Genomic DNA, 24749 nt, shown 5'->3' on the forward strand with positions numbered 1-24749 from the left:
GGAAGAAAGATACCTGAGTGATAGTGACCAAATGTAATTTTAAATAAATATGAGATAAGAAATACAAATAACACATGGAATTAACTAAAAATAAAGTTCTTATTTGTATTACGATAAATACCAAATTTACACTGAATGTCATCAATTAAAATATTTATAATACAGCACTAAAAGCAAAGATGTGTTCTAATATCATTTGTAATAATATTACAACTTAATGGTTAAAACTGAATAGAAAATGTTAACTAACTGCTAAAAATTTGAAGCTGTACATGGGGAAATTTTTCTGTCTTATACCTTCACGTTTACATATATGAATAAAAATATTCACAGAATTTTTCCTGTATTTGCTATCCACATTCTTCAGTAAGCTTCCAAAGCCTGAAAATATGTTTAAAATTGAAATTTGTTCAACTGGTTTAGGTTTTCTTTTCCCAATGTGCTACAGATTCCAGTTTAAAGGTTATACTAAAATTAAAAATCATTTTTCATGTATTAAGTTATGCTACCAAGAAAGCTCTGTGCTGTATAGTCCTACTTTTCCAGCATTTCCAGTGTAGACCAGAACCAGGTGAGAGAAGAATGTGAGAAAATTGTAATCAATTAACTTTTAAAACACTGTTGATTTCCAGTTACTGACTTACAGTGTGCTCAGCATTTTTCTTGTTATGAAGACAGGATTGATAACTTCCAAGCTCTTTACAAGCAGAAACAGAAACCAGAAGTCAAAAAAGCTTTGTTTTGATTTAAGATATGGATCAAAAATAGTACAGATAAATGAACATATTTGATTAGAACGAGTTTTAAATTAATGTCTACAAAGACGTGGTTCTCTGCTTACATGTGGTCTAGTCTGCCTGGTCACAATTTGGCTTATGCATCACTAACAGCACAGGACGAAAAGGCCGTCATTAGCACAAAGAGAGGCTGAATTGTGATGGGGCGATTCTCCTGGTGGACCCCAAGACATTATGTCAGAATAATGCGTTATAAGTCATTTTCCCCACCAACAACTTTTTCTATTTACGTTTTAATATTTGCCTGTTTTCTTTTCTGCTTGATTTTAACAACTAACTGCAAGGCAACATTAGATACACACAACATACTTAGAATAGTGGCGAAAGAGGAAGGAAAACGGTCATTCACGGAATATGGTTCAAGTACCCATTACATAATAGCAAAACAAACTTAATCAAAGCCAGAGAGCTTTGGGCAGCTGTGATCTGGCCTGCTTATGCCTGGAATAAAATGTCTTTCCGCGCTCTCATTAGGCACATTGGCAAGACGGCTGCACCAGGCCAGAGCTCATTTGGCCAGCAATCATACCTTTCTAGCAAGTATCTGGGCTAACGACCTCAAGAGAGCAATCAGACATTTGTGCTGTGGCTGATGGAGTAATACTGACTGGCTATTCCTGACTGGGAGGAATACAGAAAAATCATCCCTGGAAACACTAGCTGAACTCTAACATGCAGAGAAATACGTTTGAAATATGGAGCAATTGGCAATTATTTAAAACTTTAATAGTATTTAATTCACTATTCAGAAGGTATAACTCACTGTTCTTGTTCATCAACCAATGCAGGGTATTCATAAGTCTTTTTGTAGAGTGTAGGTGTTCGTCTTACAAATCACTTTGCAGCCAGGTGTTTGAGCTTCAATGACCTCCATTTAAATCTGAGGAAACATCTAAAATGATTTTTATTTTAATTTTTTGTACTTTAATTTTATTTTTAATTTTAAGTACATTTATTTCAGATGTAAAGACTTTTTTGTTATTTTATTATGTTATTATTTTTATTTTATTTTTAAATTTAAGTTCTGGGATACATGTGCAGAATGTGCAGGTTTGTTACATAGGTATGCATGTGGCATGGTGGTTTGCTGCACCTATTGACCCATCATCTAGGTTTTAAGCCCCACATGCACTAGGTATTTGTCCTCATGCTGTCCCTCCCCTTCCCTCCCACCCCCTGACAGGCCCTGGTGTGTATTTTGTTATTTTTTGAGACAGGGTTTGGCTCTGTCACCCAGGATGGAATGCAGTGGTGCCATCTCGGCTCACTTCAATCTCCGCTTGGGATTACAGGCGGATGAGGAGCTGGGACTACAGGCACTCACTACCACACCTGGTTAATTTTTGTATTTCTTGTAGAGACCAGGTTTCGCCATGTTGCTCAGGCTGGCCTTGAAGTCCTGAGCTCAAGCGGTCCACACACCTTGGCCACCCAAAGTGTTGGGATTACAGGTGTGAGCCACCACACCTGGCCTGGAATAATTTTTTTTCTTTTCTTTTCTTTTTTTTTTTTTTTTTTTTGAGACGGAATCTTGCTCTGTTGCCAGGCTAGGGTGCAGTGGCTGGATCTCAGCTCACTGCAATCTCCGCCTCCCGTGTTAAAGTGATTCTCCTGCCTCAGCCTCCCGAGTAGCTGCGACTACAGGCCCCTGCCACCACGTCCAGCTGATTTTTGTATTTTTAGTAGAGATGGGGGTTTCACCATGTTGGCCAGACTGGTCTTGATCTCCTGACCTCGTGATCCGCCCGCCTCAGCCTCCCAAAGTGCTGGGATTACAGGCGTGAGCCACCACGCCCGGCCTGGCCTGGAATAATTTTTAAAGAAAAAATTATTGTTTGTTGACAAAATCCGGCATTATATAACTGACGGTTTTTATGAACCTCTGTACTAGATTCGTTCAACAAGATTAGGAATGAGAGGGCAGGTCAAACGTTGTCTCTTATTGGGACATGAAGAAATGGAGTTGAATGTTGTATCCAACTCTCTTACTTGGTTAATCTTGTCACTTTCTGCCTTCTCATCACTGGTGGTTACTTATTGGTTGGAAGGAAATAAGTATCTCCTATGACAGTTGTGTTTCGTAATTCTCTTATACTTGAATAAATTTGCTATTGCCTAATAGACGCTTATAAAATATCCAGCACAAATCGTTGAAGTTAAAGAGGCACAAGGACATTTTATCATCTACATAGACATTTTAGCAAGACAATTCTTTCATTTGGCCTATTTAATTTTTCCAGCGTTTTAACCCTTATGTTTTGACCTAGAATTCTCAACTACCTCATACTGCAAAAAGAGACAACAATCAAAAGGCTAATATTCAAGGTTTTAATCTTATTTGCACAACAAATTCAAGTCCAACAATACCTCTTGTCTCCTTTTATCTCAAAGCTTTAATTTTAGGGAGACACAGATTCTGTACCATGTAGGTTATACCATTGTTTATCTCATTTTATTGGAAAAATGCAGTATTTATAAAAGTTTGTCCAAGTTTTAAAGTTTAAAGTTGTTTATCCTTTTTGTCCCTTTGTAGATTGCAAACTCCGCGAAAGCAGCCACTCTGTGTTGGTCACCACCATATTCCTAGGGCCTGGGCCAGTGCCTGGCAGATGAAACACAGGTATGTTAATCTGGACAAAACATAAAATGTAGATTAAATGGGCAAAGGAAAGTAACAAAGCAGAGAGAGGTCAGGGAGAGGGGCTGGTGGAAATATTCAAAGAGGAAACACATGTAAAAGGGAAGAGTGTGTTGGACCATGTGAAGAGCCACAATTATAGAGGTCAGCAGACTTTGAAAGCCGGCCAGTCTGCTCATCTGCCATCCTGGAGGGTCTCCAGGAGGGGACTATCCAGATTAATTTCCATGAATGGTGCCCGAGGCCAGTTGGTGACCCACACCAGCTGCCAGAGCTCCCGAGGCTGCAGACCTGCTTTGCTGACTAAGGATGCCCCAGGCCCTCATTGCCAGACTCAGCCACCTCCCTTGAGAGGCGCTGCATTCCCCACATCCCTTCCCACAGTATCTATCACGCATTGCTAGCTCAATGGCTCCACTTGTCTCCAGACACTGGCTTCCATTTCCTCTGCAGATGCCCATTTCATGGCCTCATGTGACCCTTCTCCCACGTCGGTCCTCAGAAATGTGGGCCAATGGGTTGTTTTACCCTCTATGTCGAGAAATTCCTCTAGGTCCAGCCGCGCAGGCACTGACAAAGCTGCTTTGGCCTCCCCTCTGCCCTGCCCTTGTCCTGGTGATTCTTTTATACCAGTCCTGATGCTGGCTTTGACTTTAGAGCCATTGCTTGTGTAGCTTCAGTGTCTACATGGCATTTGCAGGAGGTGGGACACCATCGTCCTCCACCTCAGCATCCCAAACGTTAGAATATCATCACGTTCATTAAAGTGGCTGAGACTTGTCATAAATTGGTGTGGGTCAGGCTTGGCTCATTTAATCCTCACTGACACCTTAGTACTACGAACACCATTTTACTGATACAGAAAGCGAGTTAAGCCATTTGCTAAGGTCGCATGGCAAGGAAGTGCTACTGTGGGTTGGATCCTGCCCTCCACGCAAGCTTAATCCCCTGTCCCTATCAGGCTTTCTTTGTGTGGAGGAAGTTCAGGTGCTATTATCAGGTGCATTTTCTTGGACTCTGAGAACCCAGGCTCCTTCCTGCGGTTTCTGAGGTAAGGGGTGGGGCTCTGAGATGCCTTCAGTCCCTGGAAGAGCCAAGCATAGGCTGGGTTTGAAGTTCATGTTGTTGCGTGATTATTAACCACAACCAATAGACATGAGCATCTTGTTTGGGGCCATTATTGTTATGAACTTCTAAGTCAGGGCAAGGTCTCAGCTTCATTTTCCTGCTACTATTATAGAGATCCTTGGGTGCTTAGCTCCTCTTTGTCGCTTGGAGAAAAACCTCATGTTTTGGTATGATTAGCTTCTGAGCAGAGCGATGGTGGCCTGGGCCCCATTAGACAGCTCCAACCCATGGAAGCCACAGACAACTGTTGGCCACAAACCCAGAACAGTCATAACTTTGAACTTCCTAGGACTGTCACAGATTACACAGATGGAGAGAAACATCCTGTTACACACCAGGCCTTTCTCTATTTCAGTTCTCCACCAACACACTGGCAAGTTTGTTCTTATCACTCTTACATTAAAAATGAAAAGACTGTGGCTTAATGAGACTAAACACATCCCTGAGTTCACCCAGAGTGGATGTCTGGAGCGGCATTCCAATGAATCCGTGCTCGCCTCCACAGACTATGTTCTTTCCACTCTGCCATGCGTGTCTGAACTTTCTGAAACTTTTCTTGGCTTGGTTTTGAGGAATTTGAACAAATTCCTGTCTGGTATACTTTGTGAAAGCAAAAATTCTGCTTTTAAAATTAAACAGACTAGCCCAAGAAAAGGGAAGGGAGGAGGGGTGAAATTTCCTTCCTGCATTTTGGATTAGCAATAGTTCTTCTGTGCTTTTGCTTGGGGTGAGGAGAACATTTCTCTGCCTTCTCTGCACTCTTAGCTCCTCAAATGATTGTCCAACAAGAGTAGGTAAAGATAGTTTTAAATACTCTCAGAGTTCTAACCAAAATCCGAGATTTAAAATTTAAAAAGCAGCAAGATTTTAATTATTTTCACTAATCTGTTAGGTAAATCAGAACAATATAAAATTTAGCAGTGACTCTGGTTTAGCTTTTGGGTGTATTGGGTGTACCTTTTGGATATTCCATATGATTGCTGAAATTCTAACTATGGCTTTGTTCTGTGTTAAAAATGTAATCATTTGAGAAATATAATATAAAATAGAGAAATTAGTTTATAACAATAAATTTGATTTGACTTCAATAAATGAAGTCAAATTTCATGGCTTCATTTTTGGAATATATTTATAATGGACTGGGCATTTTGTCCTTTGGTTATTTAAGCCTGTAGTAGATATTGCTGCTTGCGACTCTAGACTCATTCTTCTCTTCTTCCTGGGCGCATGGCTGCTCAGTGAGGGAATATGTTTCCTAGAATTTCCTGCAAGGAGGTGTGGCCTTGTCACAAAGTTCTTCCTGATGTATGCAACTCCCAAGCCATCTACAAAAACTCCTTCCCTGGACTCATTTTTCCCTTCCCTTCCACCAGCTAGAAATAGAGAAGCCAAGGACAGACTTGGAGAGTAAGTGTTGAGTTTGGCAGAGATGCCACAGAGTCCTGCACTTTGGGATGACTTCATGGGGCCCAGCTCATCCAACTACCCACATACCCAGGATGGCAGCTTCAGAAAGAAATCAACTTGTGTCTTGCTTGAGCCATTGTGTTGTGAGTTCTCTCTTTAAAGCTTACTTTACTCCAACTATTACATAGACTGAGACTCAAAGTAGCTATGGTCCGTGGGCCCAGTTCTCAGAAACGGCTGATGTTCACAAGGATGTCTGTTTGGAAAAAATATGCTAACTAAAAATTATTGACATACAGACATTTTAGGATTTCACACAAATATATGAAGCAGATTGGACAGTTCAGGGAAACAAAACAAGGCGAAGTTCCAACTGATGTCTGATAAAACAGCTCTTTTTTTCTCACAAAAGCCACTCTACTAATCTTGCTCTAAGTTATTGGCATACCAAGACACAGAAATTCATACTTCACACCTACACTTAGCCCAAAGAATGAACTCCACCCATAGATCTAAAATAACAAGGTAAAATGTACAATTTAATGTCACATAAAGATTTGCTTAAGATTCTTTGAAATGTTCAAAGGAGATACTTTGAATATGAGATTGTTACTTTTTAAATATAGGGTTTTGGTTTCATGACTAATGGTATGATTCAACAACATGGAGCAATAAATTATTTCTCAAGAAAAAGCATTATACTTTAATTTGTCCCATTTCAAGGCTTTAAAAATCTTGCCAAAATAATGCTATTTTTACCAAATAAAATGTTAAATACAGGCAAAGTCTTAATAATACACACACACACACACAATTCAACATTACTAAACTCAGACATACCAAAGAAATTCACATTCTTGAAAGGACTACCAAGCCTGCATCTTGTTATTCTAGGCAAACAAATATGAGAAATATTTAGTACTGGAATAGGAAGTATTTTGGCAAGTTTTTGCAAGTGCTTTGACCTCACAGTTCATGACCATAATGAATGGCCACCTCAGTGATATAAATCAGACACCACATAGTTTGATAAAATGTAGGGATACATTTCCTCATCTGTCAATCAAAGCATGCTCATTGGCCACTTCAGCACATCAACCACCCCATATTCATTTTGTCTATTGGCAAAGAATTCCTAACACAGTCTGTCTTAATTTTCAGCAAGACTCTAGTGTAATGCCTTGTGGTTTGAGTGAAATTCACATCATGTAACCAAGCTTTTGCAAATTTGATCATTTTACTTTATGGAAAATATTTTCATCTCAGCCATTGTTGACTTTGTATTCTTGACAAAAATTAAGCAAGTCTCATTGATCTTTTACTGTGTCAAAGAAAACAATTTTTAAAAAATTGAGCATGTGTAGTTTTCATTATTCAATCATGTTTTCTGTTTTGACATAAAAAGTGAAAAAATTCTACCAGCTATAGCATTTTCAATCTAAACACATTACTGGAACTTAACATGTAATGAAACCAATATCCTCATATTTCCCCTCAAACATGCTCTTCTGGAAGTTAATGGCAAGTCTATCTAATCACTGAGGCCAGAAGCTTTAGAATGATCTTTTCCTTTTAACACACAGCCAATCTCTTAGTAAATCCCATAAAGTAAACATGAACACTATATTCAGCATCTTCTGTGACCTCCACTGCTACCACCTTTGCCCAAGCCACTGCCATCTCTCGCCTGGACTCTTAGGACAGTCTCTTCTGTCATTGCTTCCCTTGATTCTATTCTCTGCCCAGCAAGTAGAGTCCTGATCAGTTTTGTCTCGCCTCTACTCAAAATGCTCCACGGGCTTTCCATCTCATTTAAAAGGAAAAGCCAAGGTCATTACGTTGGCCTGGAAGGCTCTATGTGATCCATCCTTGTTACCTTTCCAATCATATTCCCTTTCTCTTTCTCCATAGCTTCATTCAAGACCTGTTGGCCTCCTCATATGAGGAGGAGAGCATGGGGCATGCTTCCTTCTCAAGGCCTTTGCAAGGGCTGTTCCCGCTGCCCTGCACACTCTTCCCCAGAGAGCCATGCGACTTGCCCCTTCCCAACTACTACATTTTCCTTGAAGGGACACCTTCATGGCCACCTTATCTGAAACTGCAATTCCTGCTCACACCTTCCCCTCTCTCTTTGTCTGCTTTCCTTTTCTCCTTGACACTTATTACTATGTAGCATGCTATTTATTTTACTTACTTATTTTCATTATTTCCTGTTTCCTTTGGTAGAATTTGTAAACTCCATGAAAGCAAGGATTTTTTTTCTCTGTTTTTCACTGTTGTGATCAAATGCCTAGCACATAGTGGGTCCTCAATAAACTATTTTTGAATATTGAATGGATAAATTATTTTCCCATATAATCAATTGACCAGGAAGTAAACTGATAGAAAAATAGTAAAGAAACACATTCACATATAATGGAAATAAAGTCAGAACTGAATCGGAAAGTAGGATATTCACATATGGAATGTGTAAAAAAATCTCTTGATGGGGATGGCATTGAATATGTAAATTACCTTGGGCAGTATGGCCATTTTCACGATATTGATTTTTCCTACCCATGAGCATGGAATATTCTTCCATTTGTTTGTATCCTCTTTTATTTCATTGAGCAGTGGTTTGTAGTTCTCCTTGAAGAGGTCCTTCACATCCCTCGTAAGTTGGATTCCTAGGTATTTTATTCTCTTTGAAGCAGTTGTGAATGGGAGTTCACTCATGATTTGGCTCTCTGTTTGTCTGTTGTTGGTGTATAAGAATGCTTCTGATTTTTGCACATTGATTTTGTATCCTGAGACTTTGCTGAAGTTGCTTATCAGCTTAAGGAGATTTTGGGCTGAGACAATGGGGTTTTCTAGATATATAATCATGTCATCTGCAAACAGGGACAATTTGACTTCCTCTTTTCCTAATTGAATACCCTTTATTTCCTTCTCCTGCCTGATTGCCCTGGCCAGAACTTCCAACACTCTGTTGAATAGGAGTGGTGAGAGAGGGCATCCCTGTCTTGTGCCAGTTTTCAAAGGGAATGCTTCCAGTTTTTGCCCATTCAGTATGATATTGGCTGTGGGTTTGTCATAGATAGCTCTTATTAATTTGAGATACGTCCCATCAATACCTAATTTATTGAGAGTATTTAGCATGAAGGGCTGTTGAATTTTGTCAAAGGCCTTTTCTGCATCTAATGAGATAATCATGTGGGTTTTGTCTTTGGTTCTGTTTATATGCTGGATTACATTTATCGATTTGCATAAGTTGAACCAGCCTTGCAACCCAGGGATGAAGCCCACCTGATCATGGTGGATAAGCTTTTTGATGTGCTGCTGGATTCGGTTTGCCAGTATTTCATTGAGGATTTTTGCATCAATGTTCATCAAAGATATTGGTCTAAAATTCCCTTTTTTGGTTGTGTCTCTGTCAGGCTTTGGTATCAGGATGATGCTGGCCTCATAAAATGAGTTAGGGAGGATTCCCTCTTTTTCTATTGATTGGAATAGTTTCAGAAGGAATGGTACCAGTTCCTCCTTGTACCTCTGGTAGAATTCGTCTGTGAATCCATCTGGTCCCGGACTTTTTTTGGTTGGTAAGCTACTGATTATTGCCACAATTTCAGAGCCTGTTATTGGTCTATTCAGAGATTCAACTTCTTCCTGGTTTAGTCTTGGGAGGGTGTATGTGTCGAGGAATTTATCCATTTCTTCTAGATTTTCTAGTTTATTTGTGTAGAGGTGTTTGTAATATTCTCTGATGGTAGTTTGCATTTCTGTGGGATCAGTGGTGATATCCCCTTTATCATTTTTTATTGTGTCTATTTGATTCTTCTCTCTTTTCTTCTTTATTAGTCTTGCTAGAGGTCTATCAATTTTGTTGATCTTTTCAAAAAACCAGCTCCTGGATTCATTGATTTTTTGAAAGGTTTTTTGTGTCTCTATTTCCTTCAGTTCTGCTCTGATTTTAGCTATTTCTTGCCTTCTGCTAGCTTTTGAATGTGTCTGCTCTTGCTTTTCTAGTTCTTTTAATTGTGATGTTAGGGTGTCAATTTTGGATATTTCCTGCTTTCTCTTGTGGGCATTTAGTGCTATAAATTTCCCTGTACACACTGCTTTGAATGCATCCCAGAGATTCTGGTATGTTGTGTCTTTGTTCTCGTTGGTTTCAAAGAACATCTTTATTTCTGCCTTCATTTCGTTATGTACCCAGTATTCATTCGGGAGCAGGTTGTTCAGTTTCCATGTAGTTGAGTGGTTTTGAGTGAGTTTCTTAATCCTGAGTTCTAGTTTGATTGCACTGTGGTCTGAGAGACAGTTTGTTATAATTTCTGTTCTTTTACATTTGCTGAGGAGTGCTTTACTTCCAACTATGTGGTCAAGCTACCAATGACTTTCTTCACAGAATTGGAAAAAACTACTTTAAAGTTCATATGGAAACAAAAAAGAGCCCGCATCACCAAGTCAATCCTAAGCCAAAAGAACAAAGCCGGAGGCATCACACTACCTGACTTCAAACTATACTACAAGGCTACAGTAACCAAAACAGCATGGTACTGGTACCAAAACAGAGATATAGATCAATGGAACAGAACAGAGCCCTCAGAAGTAATGCCACATATCTACAACCATCTGTTCTTTGACAAACCTGACAAAAACAAGCAATCGGGAAAGGATTCCCTATTTAATAAATGATGCTGGGAAAACTGGCTAGCCATACGTAGAAAGCTGAAACTGGATCCCTTCCTTACACCTTATACAAAAATTAATTCAAGATGGATTAAAGACTTACGTGTTAGACCTAAAACCATAAAAACCCTAGAGGAAAACCTAGGCAATACCATTCAGGACATAGGCATGGGCAAAGACTTCATGTCTAAAACACCAAAAGCAATGGCAACAAAAGCCAAAATTGACAAATGGGATTTAATTAAACTAAAGAGCTTCTGCACAGCAAAAGAAACCGCCATCAGAGTGAATAGGCAACCTATAAAATGGGAGAAAATTTTTGCAACCTATTCATGTGACAAACGGCTAATATCCAGAATCTACGATGAACACAAACAAATTTACAAGAAAAAAACAAACAACCCCATCAAAAAGTGGGTGAAGGATATGAACAGACACTTCTCAAAAGAAGACATTTATGCAGCCAAAAAACACATGAAAAAATGCTCATCATCACTGGCCATCAGAGAACTGCAAATCAAAACCACAATGAGATACCATCTCACACCAATCATTAAAATGTCAGGAAAGAACAGGTGCTGGAGACGATGTGGAGAAACAGGAACACTTTTACACTGTTGGTGGGACTGTAAATTAGTTCAATCCTTGTGGAAGTTGGTGTGGCGATTCCTCAGGGATCTAGAACTAGAAATACCATTTGACCCAGCCATCCCATTACTGGGTATGTACCCAAAGGATTATAAATCATGCTGCTATAAAGACACATGCACATGTATGTTTATTGTGGCACTATTGACAATAGCAAAGACTTGGAACCAACCCAAATGTCCAACAACGAGAGACTGGATTAGGAAAATGTGGCACATATACACCATGGAATACTATGCAGCCATAAAAAATGATGAGTTCATGTCCTTTGTAGGGACATGGATGAAGCTGGAAACCATCATTCTCAGCAAACTATCGCAAGGACAAAAAATCAAACACTGCATGTTCTCACTCATAGGTGGGAATTGAACAATGAGAACACATGGACAGAGGAAGGCGAACATCACACACTGGGGACTGTTGTGGGGTGGGGGGAGGGGGGAGGGATAGCATTTGGAGATATGCCTAATGCTAAATGACGAGTTAATGGGTGCAGCACACTAACATGGCACATGTGTACATATGTAACAAACCTGCACATTGTGCACATGTACCCTAAAACTTAAAGTATAATAATAAAATTTTAAAAATGTATATAGGGAATGATAAAAAAAAACTGTCATTAGGCATTAGCTAGCTGCATCAGTCAGAGACGCGGAAAACAAACATATGAGTACATGTGAAATTTTGGAGCAAGGGCCAGACTAATGTAGGAATAGGTGGCATTTTACTAATATGCTTATTCTATGGCAGATGGTTCCTATATTTTACAGCCTGAATAGTTCCATCACTGTGAATTCTCTATCTCTAGTAAAATACAATCATATTTGGGGACTAGCTGTACATACCACAGCACCTCTTATTTCCACAATATCACCCACATAAACCCAGGAATCACTCAGTTCTCTATTCTCGATATTCGAACAAATGCACAGGACAATTTTTCAAATGAATGCAAAATGCAAATTATACTGATCAAAAAGAATTTCATGTCAAAGATCCTCCCACTAGTACGGCTTTGATTCAGCCTTTAAGTTTCATTAAAACCCAGCAGCAGCAGACTCCTGTACAAAGGCAGGTGAGCAAAGCTTTGTATTTAATGTGTCATTTGGATGCGTATGAAATGTGTTGACTTGCCTGTACTTAAGTTCATACCTGAGAGTGTACTTGTTAGTTGGTTCCCACTGGCGGGAAGAGGACAATGCTGGCGAGATACCAAAGTGATGCTGCCTGAACGTACCTCCAGTGAGATGCTAAGGAAGGGCTTTTCGAATGGGAAGAAAAGCTTTACAAAGGAAAAGGGTTAACGATGGAGAGAGGCTTTAAGGAATAAAACGTAATACAAAAATAAATAATCATTATTTGTTTAATCATTATTTAATTACCAGTAAATTAACGAACTGTAATGCTAGAGAAAAATTGGTCAAAATGAGAAATATGATCATATTCACAAAATGCCAATGTGGTTTTAACTTAGAAAGAAAAATTGTCAAAACGATAAAATAATCATTAATTCTAGAAAGTCTAGATAATCTGAAGACCCTTAAAGAAGAGAGTGAAAACTGTGAAGAGCCAGCAAAGGCTCACTGGGAAGGCATCAGTTCCAACCAGATTTCTTTTTCCTTTTTAAAATATTTATGTATGTATGCATGCATGTATTGATATTACAGGATTACTAGAAGTATAGATCTAGTAGCACTTAATTTCAACAAGATAGTTCATATTTTATTCTTTAGAGGAGATGAAGAAATGGTTGTAGGCCTAGATGAATTCACAGCTGACTGCACAAGCTTATCTATACTAAGTTTCTATGTAGAAATTAAGGGAGAAATTCTACATTAATTTAAGATATAAACAGCAGAAAACTTTCTTAGTAAGAATGTGTACACCACCCATTTAATATATAATCTCTCAAGAAAAGTTTTAATGAAACTAATCTATGCTTTTAAACTAGTGTCTAATCATAATGATTAATATCAAGTAATCATTAATATGAATTGATCTAATGATGTTTCTTAAACATAGTAAACACAAACACTAGAAAGCATATACTTAGAAATACCAGACTCTTTCTAAGAGGGTAAAAATGAAACATCACTGCTGAGGTGAGTGTTCAGAGTTGGTAAGACTTGACTCCTCCTTTTAAGCTACCAAGCCTGTTTTTTGTTCCTATCTGATATGCTCCTGATCTGTCTTCAGTGCCAAAATCTCCCCTGAAATGACCAGCGATGGGACAAGATATATTCTCTTCTTCCTTGCCTTCTTTCCATGTTATGCAGTGTGTTCGACTTGGAAGAGAAGTCAAGTCACCCAATACTCAAGCGACAGTTGTAGCTCTGTCACTAATGAAAGGAATGAATCAAACTTAGTCTATAGACTAAGATACTTAGATCACATATGAGAATCCACTCTTAAAGTGTACAATGCTATTCAATAAATGTCCTTCTCATCAAAACTTAAATGGCTTGTCCTCTTCCTCTCCCACACAGCAACAGATGACAATGGTCTAATTCATCACGCTAATTAGCAAATAGATTAAATTATGTACTAATCCCTCTCAGTTCGATCAGCCCTTAATCTAACTGAAGGTCATTTATTGCCTAGAGGAGTCCTAAGTACCCAGACATTTTATGTTCATCAGTGAGAGAGACCTCACTGGTTAGGGCGACCTCCTAGGATTCCAGATTTATTCTCCACCTACAGAGCATACTGGCACCACCCACTGTATCTAAATTACCTATTTATTTCATGTGTTCAAGAACATTTTGTTTCCACATTCATCTTTCCTGACTTTCTGTCATCACTGAAAATATTATGTGAGGTCCAGCAAAGAAAGTTTCCATTTTCTTAAGTTCAAACATCAAATTTTTCTTGGATGGAAATCTTACCCATCTGTCAGCACTCTGATTCCCTGTAAAGAATATACCCTTTTATACCTGTACTCTGGAAAATTCTTTTTTAAATTTCTTGTATACATTGCAAGAAGAAAATTAATGTTCAGTTTATATGTTCCTTGCTTTTCAAATGTTCCAAAGGTTGGGACCAGGTGACCATCCACTCTAATCCTTACGAATTTTAAAATTATGTCTTCCTGTAGATTACCATAGAACAGATTTATGAGAAAAAAAATGCTTCACTGATAGGTGCAGATAATTAAGTAATTTCATGATGCTAAATATAATGTATTTGATGTAGTTTTTAGATTGTTAAATGCCTTTTCATTTTAAAAATAAATCTATAATTACCTTGTACACTTAACCTTAATTTTTCCAGCTATTCTGTAAATTCTTTATTGAAATGCACAGTGTTCAATATATTTCTTTTAGCTTCATCTCCTCATCTTAGGATTTTCTAAAAATTAACCAAAGCCAAATTTTGTTTTCGAGGGATTAAATGGCTATTTCCTGAAATTGTTTAGTCAAATATTTAGAAAGTTGTTCTGAATCATTTAAGTTTGCTTCCACTTATTTTACTATACAAAAAAGTCTTTTTAAGAAAATATAATTATTTGTATAAATAATAATGTTTGATATAGAACATCTTTACAGGTGAGGACATAGAGATAATTTTATGAGATGAAGGCAAGACATTTTACTCATAAACTAGACATCCTCTGGAAATGCTATGAAAGTCAAGGAAGAATTTTGATCTGATTCACCCTCCTTAGCCATTGGCTTGCCAATCTCCATCTGAAAAGTGCACACCAAGGACATTGTCCAGAAAAGCTAACTTCTCCCTCGTAAGCATCATTGGTTTAGACCCATAAGGTATGGTAACCATAGGGGATCCCTGATTAATTTCCTATTGTACTGCTCAGGATGGCCTCTGTGATCCACCTGATCTGGTCAATTGCATCTTCTAACATCACTCCAGATTTCCTCCATATAACCAATTAAACTACTCCTTTAGCGACTCCTGTGATTTTGTGGTTTCTCAAACATGGACGCCCTCTCTTCCCTTTCTTTCACACCCTTACCTCTGCATGGGCCAAGAGCCACTCTGAAAGCCTCAGAGATTTAGGAAGGTTATGTTTCCTCACCAGTGGCTCATCAGTGTTTGCTTTATTATAATGCTTACCTCTGCTTACATAACCCACATAAATGTTATGTGCATTTATTCTTTATATATGCATAGATTATCCCACTTTTTTTAAAAGCTAAAAACCTTATCTACTTATTTTTTAACGTATTGAAATGTCAGTTCTTCCGCGATGACCCTGTGATAATAGAGGAGGGAGATCCTTTCTCTGTGGTTTTGTAATATACAAAAGTACATTATTTACAGATATACTTGCTCAACTGGGTTTTAAATTCCTTAATCTGCTCTATCCCTTCATTACCCCTTTTCCCATTGTCACAGAATCCTTAGGGTGTCACTTCACCAGCCGGAAACCTCTGTAGCCAGTGGCACGTTTGCCCAAGTTTTTCTCACCCGCTGGGCTCGTTCTGCCCACCCGGCCTGGCAGGCAGCATTCAACTTTCACTACCAGCCTGGATCCCACGCCCACCAAGGTTGAGCCAGGTGCGGAGCAGTGTGGGGTGCATGAGTGAGTGATCATGGAGTCTGGCCACGGTGCACAGCCAGACACGCTGGCTGCGGTGGGGTGGTCAGCTCTGGGAACTGGCATGGGCGTCGGCTCCCTGCTGTGGCTGGACCAGGCATACTGCAAGTGGTTTCAGGATCACTAAGCATGAACATTATTAGAACACAGTGAAGCTGCTGCATTTGGAATTTTCCATTGTCATCAGAAACTAATATTTCTGAATAGGGGGAAATCTTAACTATGTGAAGAGACACCTAGCACTTTCAGCTATGGAAGACCTATTTGACATCAATTTCTGAAAATGACTTGGCTCTTGAGCAGAAAAATGTAATTAATTCCCAGATATGTGTACTTCATGTCCCTTTTATCCTTAGTAGGCTGAAGAGGCTAGAATTATATGCAACTAAGGAAATCCACCCCAGGGAACTTTTCAAGAAAGCACTACAATTTTTGATAATTCACCAATAAGAAAGCCCTAAAACTCAAAACTGATGTTTAAATTTTTAAAACCTTTGTGGATACAATTAAGCATGATGTATTTTTAGAGTAATTATGACACTGCGCAAGATTGTCCTCACATCTTTTTTTTAATGAAGAAGACTTCATTACAGCTGACAAGTGACTCATAAAAACAGAAATCCCTGCCTACTCTTCAAACTCAATAAACCTGGACAAAAGAAATAAAAACCTAATAAACACCCACCTGTGGGTAAAGTGCTGCTGGATGTTGTTATGAGTTGAATGGACTAGAAATAATAAACTGGGTACCATTGGAGGGAAAATACCTGCAGCTCAAATGCATCTCAAGGGGCACATGAACGAGAACTGCAGTATATTTTGCAGAATCTCTTAGCAGGACTGTGGATGAGCCCAGACAAAATGGAGGAAGTCCCCCAAGGTACAGCCAGATATAGAAAGTGCTCAGAAACACTTTCCTCTGTTGGCCACAGGGCTGGTCTAGTCCTAACCTGCTATAGTCAGGGAACCTCATCATCAGGACCTCTCTGTTCCTCCTGCAGCCTCTCCCGACTATTGTTCTTGGCCCCTTTAGTTTGATGTCCTTGCTTCATCCCGTGCCAAACCTACTGATAGCGGGAGCACTGATTTGACTCAACCACACAGGACACACAGGCTGGAGTGACACTTCTGAAAGATGAAACCTTCTGCTTTAAATAATGAAATCCTTAGAAAACACAATACCTTCTGAATCAAAGCGATTTTATCATAGTCAAAATATTGGCCTAAATATACTTTGTTATATTTGATTACATGTTTTTAGAAGATATGTAGACCATGATTTTGAAGTGATTTTTTTGGTACATACGTTCCCATTTTCAAACATTTATGAAATGCATGTGTTTTACCTTTATGATGAGAAAAAAAGGTAAAAGATTTTAAATCAACAAGTCATGTATATTTTATATACAGCCATTTGTTGCATAGAAAAAGGATTTTCTTATATATGTATAATGAACAAACAAGGCTGAATTTAGATGGCTCTGAAAATGTGGACTCATATCAGGAAATATATCAAATTATCATATTACTTTTATATAAAGTTGATAATTCACTGCTGTGAAAACTAGCCAATATAAAATTTATGAATTAAAAAAATAGCTATTCTATTCCCTAAGCATCTGTGGATTTTTAAATAGGTCTTTTTTTTTTTTAAAAATCAATCTCAAACACACAATCCCTAAAGCCAAATTCTTCTTATGTTTCCCATGATAGTTAACTAATCTTGTTCTTTCTGCCCATCTCATGTCTCACTCCTGGGTGATCAGAGCACTTCCTGGCATCTCAATAAGTTCTATTGTCCATCTTTTCTGCCTATTAGCACAGAATAAACACCATGATTATTTAGTGTACTAAAATCTACCTTCAGGTATTCAATTTACAACAACAATAACAAAGCAAGTCTTACATGTATGCGACGACTTTTCAGGTATAAAGGATCTTAGAAAACCATGAGTTTCCTCAAATTACAACTCACTAAAATTAATACAAAGTCAAGAAATTTGCTAAGCATTCTGAAATAAAATGTAAGCTAGAAAACCTCTGGTTGTCATTTTAAGCTGGATTTTAGATTAAGGTTGTTTTTTGCTTCCCCTATATTTCTGTTTTAGAAGGAAAATTAAAAATTCTGGGACATTTTCCATTCTGAAGTCATTTGGTTGTTAGCTTTGTACCTTTCAGACACTTGAGATGCTCAATAATACTGCAAAGTACAGTTCTTGCTGTGTGCTATTATTTGCAGTGCCATATAAAGAAGGTTTTTAAAATAGGAGAATATTAGAGTGGGGGAGGAAAAAAAGACTCTATTTTTATATCCCATTAGACAGTTTACTGCCTTTCAAGACACCGAGTATAAGGAAGGGCCCATTACCAGTTTTTCAGGTTCTTGGAATATGTCTCAAAAGGGTTTTTGTTACTGACTGCAGTCAGCTTTCAGAGCTCTATCCTTGTTCCTGACAGATGCCCACAATGAACTCGCCTATTATTTTTTTGTTTTTTATTCTTGGAATGGGGATAGCTATAAAATCTGCTTCTCTTACTACATCTATTCCTCCTTTTATTTGATTCTAACACCCTATTAATACAATATCTTGTCGCATATCTTTTTCCATTGTAATAATACTTGCCCAGGGTTAGAAGAAAGGGCAATGAGATTTGCCAGTCTGCAGAGCAACACCGTTAATTTCTTGATCATGGTATGGGTGACAATACCATTCAATGGTGCCGATGTTATGACAAAGTCATTCTTGATTCTCTATTGCCCATAAATGTTAAACGCTTCATCTGTGAAATTCCACATTCTTCTTTTGTCCCACAAGCCAAATCCTTATTTAGAACATGGCTTCTGTTTAGAATCCTAAGTACGATTCTGAATTCTAGGCTTCCAGCATTTTATCCTTTCATTAACTCTAAAATCCTATAACCTTAAAATAAATAATAGACAAAAGTCAAGTATACCAATATATGTAAGAAAAAGACACACACACAAATCCAGAAGGAAAATGGGTGAAGCATGTGAACCAGCAATTCGTAGAAGAAAAAAACCTGAGTGGCCAATAAACATATAAAAAAATGCTTAACTTGATTATAACCTCATCAGTTACTATAAAGGAATAGAAATCACACTCATTTAGTTGGCTAAAATTTACAAGTTTCATTATATCAAATATTGACATGCTAAGAGGAAAACAGATACATTCTTAGTACTGGTGGGAGTATGCAGGAACAATTTGGAAGTATATATTAAAAATTAAAAATGTGCATACCCAGTACTTCTATTTTCAAATACAGAACTATTCCCATGGTACACAAGGAGACTCATGCAAGTGTATTAATACTCCAGTATTAGTAATCACACACACAAAAAAGGCATCAATCAATTGTAGAATGACCAAATAAAATATGTGATAGTCACCACTAAATTACCTGGAGTAGGTGTATATTTATTCATATAAATAATATGTAAACAATACTCCATATATTCTATGTAAACATATGTTAATACCCATATGAAAGTGAGTTTCAAAGTCAAAAATGTCATACATTAAACTCATAGTAATGTTATCTTGGAGATACTGGAGAGAGGACCGGAATTGTAGATAATCATAAAAAAGACTTTGCTGTCTTAATAGTTTAAAGAAAAGAATTAATGTATTTCTTATGTAATTGAGTTTTTTAAATTCAAGAAATATATGAACTGTAAGGCAGACACTCTTTATTACTAAAGTTTTACTTTACAAGTCAAACATGGAAAAAATAAAATATCCATTCTTAGATTAATTCATTGGGAAAACTAGGGGCTTATAGGATTTTTTTCTAAAGAATTTCTCCTTTAAAAACCTTTGTATTCATTAACTGGATATCATTTCATGGGGTGTATTTGTGTGGGTATATATGAATATGTCCATGCATGTGGAATATAGGGAATTCACACAGATCTATAACTGTGTGACTCTGGTGTGCAATGTGCAAATCAACTGATAATGCACAAATACATATGACACAAAGTATGTCAATGTGAACAATACAGATGTGTAAATGATAGTGTGCAAATTATTTGACAATGTACCATGCACATTTTTAAGTATAACATACACATGCTAGGCCAAGCAGTGTATAACTTAATCAGTATAAAATTCCTTACTTTAAAGTATATGTTTTTATATTAATTCCAAAAGAACAGCAATTTTTAAAATGTTTCCAGTTTATTAATTCAATATTTTTAAATAGACTATCAAAGAAATCATCTGGTTAACATTTGATGTGCTTTTCATTTGAAGTCTAATATCGTAGCAGAAGGTTGGACTTGATGATCTCATATGTTTAGTTTCATCTCTAACCTCTATCATTTGTGATTTAAATAGAAACCACTTGTTTTAACTATTATAGAAGTATTGAAACTAATTTAATTAAAAAATCTCTAAGCATGGTTTTTTTATTTTTTTATTTTTTTGAGACAGAGTCTCACTCTGTCGCCCAGGTTGAAATTTAGTGGTATGATCTCAGCTCACTGCAACCTCCGCCTCCCAGGTTCAAGCGATTCTCCTACCTCAGCCTCCCAAGTAGCTGGAATTACAGGTGCCCACCACCATGCCCAGCTAATTTTGTATTTTTAGTAGAGATGGGGTTTCACCATGTTGGCCAGGCTGGTCTCAAACTTGTGACCTCAGGTGATACTGCCCGCCTTGGCCTCCCAAAGTGCTGGGATTACAGGTGTGAGCCACTGCGCCTGGCCCTAAGCATCCATTTTTAAGTAAGATAACTCTATTTTGTTGAATAAACCTTTAAAAATTCTAAAAAATCACTTCAAAATAACAGTCATGACTTACCATTATTAACATCTTATAATCCAATAATAATATGATTTTATTTCACATATGTATACTTAATATAAAAAGTTTACTATTAATTGTATCAGTATATAAAACAGTCAATTAATTTGGAATAGTAGGTAGAGACTTATGAATAATGAACTTGCCAAATTTCTTGGCTTAAATAACTCATAATTACAGACCTTAGCCATTTGTATTAACTAGAATAAATGTCTCAGCATTGTCAAGATTTGCCAAACAAATTACAAATTTTATGGCATAATCTGTTGACATTAACAAACAATCTGTACTGAATTTGCTATGTGAACGACACAATGCAACTCTATTAATTCAGCATATGTACAATATGTTCTTAGATTCTATTTCCACAGGTCCCCTGCTATAATTCCATCTTCTTCAATATTTATTTTAATATTGTATTTCCTCAGTGCATGATTATTATTTTACAGTCAATAACTTTTGAAAATTACCCTAATCCAAAGAGCAGAACATAAAGTCTGACATGTATATCTTATCCTCTGCCTACGCCTCAACATAGTAAGCTCAATTATTGGTTAGAATTTATAACCTATACAAATAGAGGTTTTATAATGGAAGCCAGTAGGAAGAAAAAAATAAGTCTCATGACTTTCCATGCATTCAGGATAAGACAGGGAAACAGTCACATGTACTAACAGGTAAGTTATGCATTTATGCAATCTCCTTTCCTGGAAGGAAAATATTGTGCACTGCCTGTCTGAAGACTTCTGTTTGGAAAATAAGGTATTTTTTCAAATGGGTAACTTTTCTTCTGCCATTTTGCTGTAGAGTAGTATAGGAGTTACTGAGATAGGTTCCTCTATGTAGAGAGGCACTGAATAAGCAGAATAAACACCCATCACCCAGAAAACGATGGGAAGCAACGTTTAACTTAGTAGCAATTTCACATGACATTAACATTCAGAAAATATGCATTATTAGTATAATTCTATTTAAGTATGCAACCAGAGGGTAAAAAAATTTACTGTGAAGGTTAGAATGGCTTGTATACTTCATAATTGTATGACGTTTGGTCACCGCCAATTAGAATATTTTGAGTCCTTGTAACACGTCTCAACTGGCTTGTAGAAGAGTAAATGATAGAAACAACTCATACTACTGTGCAACAAGTATTTAACACTGATGAAAGCAAAAAGTATAATGTCAATCAGTTAACATTTTAGTGGGTTTCTGTTTTGTAAAAAGAACAAAAGAAACACTAAAACTTTATAACACCAGAATTTCAAATATTTTATCAGATTACACAATAAATATATTTTAAGTACAATTTGTTCCCCAACAACTTTAGTTTTTAACAATTGTCGAGTAGTGGTTTGTAGTTCTCCTTGAAGAGGTCCTTCACATCCCTTGTAAGTTAGATTCCTAGGTATTTTATTCTCTTTGAAGCAATTGTGAATGGGAGTTCACTCATGATTTGGCTCTCTGTCTGTTATTGGTGTATAGGAACGCTTGTGATTTTTGCACATTGATTTTGTATCCTGAGACTTTGCTGAAGTTGCCTATCAGCTTAAGGAGATTTTGGGCTGAGACGATGGGGTTTTCTAGATATACAATCATGTCATCTGCAAACAGGGACAATTTGACTTCCTCTCTTCCTAATTGAATACCCTTTATTTCTTTCTCCTGCCTGACTGCCCTGGCCAGAACTTCCAACACTATGTTGAATAGGAGTGGTGAGAGAGGCCATCCCTGTCTTGTGCCAGTTTTCAAAGGGAATGCTTCCAGTTTTTGCCCATTCAGTATGATATTGGCTGTGGGTTTGTCATAAATAGCTCTTATTATTTTGAGATACGTCCCATCAATACCTAATTTATTGAGAGTTTTTAGCATGAAGGGCTGTTGCATTGGGCTTGCTATCCTTTTCCTTAAAGAATTAAACTTCTGGACAAGCTGGTTCCTGGCAACCCCAAAACTTCACCTGTCTGTTCATAGCTTCTTGGTGGCTTAAATCCGTACAGGGTTGGTCAGTTTGGAGTACTATCAAAAGGCAAGCATCTTCCACATGAAACAGTACATACTACAGATAAAGTAACAAATGGGCTGACTTTATGAAATATCTCAAACAAGTGTATAAACAGAGATGACCAAAGGAACTTCCACTTGCCAACCTAGTACACTTGAGCTGTAGGAGCCAAAACACTGAAGGGTTTCTCTGCTTATTAAGTTTGTTGGCCTAGGTGAAAGTACCCCTCCAGTGCTTGGCAATTGCAATGTGGGCACTGAATGGATGTTGATTTTTCTCCCCTTATTACAATAGTTAATGGTCACTGTAAATCACAACGATTCACAAATCCTCTTGAATTTTGCCCCTTACACAAAACAGCCAGCTGCTGTCCCTTGATTTTGTACTGTCTGCCATCAAGACTTTCCTCCCAGGTCCCATTTTCAGGGGGCAAAGGGCCTCTTAAGCCCTCCTCAAAGGTCAGCAAAACGTGCTTTTCCTCAGCAGCTGCTTCTTTTCTTTGTTCATCATCCAGGCTAGTGCTAGCTGCTTTCTTACGGCTGATATCCGTTTTATCCTCTGCAGACTAGTCACAGACAGCTGCAAGCTAATTAACCCCTCCAGGTGTCTCTCCTTTTAGGGTTAAACATGGTGTGTGTGGCCAGGAGACAAGATGGTAAGAATATGTAAGAGGTGCTATCATTATTTTGACTCAATTTCTGTTCCTTCTGGCCTCATTTCACAGAGCTTTATTAATGTTACCACCACCAAGAAAAATTAGCACAAGGTATTCCCTTTTAAACTGATTAACAGAAGAAAACAGTTTAGTTTTAGAAATGTGCTTGAGACTTGAGAGTTCAGTCAAACTCTGTTAATGCCTCAACTATCTTTTGTTATTACCATAATTTAGATTTTATTTATTTTGGTTTTTGTTTCTGCCTACAAGTTTCCTTGTTTACAAAAACTAAACAGCAAACCTGTTTGACAATTTACTTCTTGAAATCTAGCACTATGTTTTAAGCTAGACAAAAATTTAAGGACACAATTGGAGTTCTAAAACTTGAAACAAATCAGCTCTTAATAAGGTAGGTAATCAACTTATAAGCAAGAATAAATTTGTAATCAAATGAAAATGCAATGCCATCCATCTCAGGTTCTGTGTTTGTACTTACCTGGTGCCTGCCTTCCAGTGGTAAACATAGTGCCTAACATATAGTAGATCTCAATAAATATTTGCTGAATGAATGAGTGAGTGAATGAATAAACTTAAAACACTGCTCAGAGATGTGACTGCACATCTCAGGTTTTCCAAAACATTCCTGATCTCAAAAATCCCAACAAGTGCAAAATACTGGTTGAGAAAACTCTACATCCCAGACGACTACCTCTGTCTTCAGAAATGCTGATGACACAATCTAATTAGTTTTTGGAAAATACAGAGTACAGTACAGGGCATTGATTTAGAGTATGCATTTTTAATTGGAATGATTTGCATCTAAATCCCTGACTTGCCATTTACATTGTGGGTTTAGGTAGTTGCTTGATGTCATGACCCCCCCCCTCTTTGGCAAAATGAGGGTTTTTCAATGATATGTTGCCATATAACAAACCACTGCAAAATATGGTGGGTTAAAGCATCTGCTATTTATTGGCCCGTGGTTCTGCAGAAGGCAATTTGGGCTAGGGTCAGATGGGTGATTCTTCTGCTGATCTCAGCTGGGTCTAACAGGGCCAAATAGTCGGAGAAGGCTTTGTTCAGAAGTCAAGCAGCTGGGGCTGGCTGACCTCAGTTCTCCATGTGGCCTCTTCTCCTCTTCTAGGCTAGACTGGGCTTCTCTCCATGGTCATCTTAGGGCAGTACTCAGATAAACAAGAGAGAGAGCCACAGGGCCTCGTGGGACCTTAGTTCCAAAACTTGCACAATGCCACTCTGCCATTATCTCAAGGGGAAAGAAAGTTATAGGCATCAGATTTAAGGGGAGGAAAAATACGTTCCACTTCTTGGTGGAAGGGAGGCAATGCCACATGGCAAATGGGTTATGTGTCCAGAGAAGCGAGGATTCTTACTCTACCCTTGCAAATAATCCAC

General features: G+C 37.7%; 1 protein-coding gene across 9 annotated transcripts in view; it reads right to left on the minus strand.

The window, feature by feature from the left end:
* The window catches only part of NALCN (sodium leak channel, non-selective), a 363838-nt gene that overhangs the window by 250336 nt on the left and 88753 nt on the right, over positions 1 to 24749 (minus strand). Inside the window, exon 1 of one of the 9 annotated variants that reach the window (XM_024348326.3) lies at positions 1561 to 1684. The exons of the other annotated variants lie outside the window; for them this stretch is intronic. Within the exon in view, the coding sequence (XP_024204094.1) occupies positions 1561 to 1594 (34 nt within the window). The 5' untranslated portion in view covers positions 1595 to 1684. Of the gene's footprint in view, positions 1 to 1560; positions 1685 to 24749 lie in introns of those variants that run through there. 9 annotated transcript variants of the gene reach the window in all.

Source organism: Pan troglodytes, chromosome 14 (genome assembly GCF_028858775.2).
Source record: "Pan troglodytes isolate AG18354 chromosome 14, NHGRI_mPanTro3-v2.0_pri, whole genome shotgun sequence".
Classification (NCBI taxonomy): Eukaryota; Metazoa; Chordata; class Mammalia; order Primates; family Hominidae; genus Pan; species Pan troglodytes.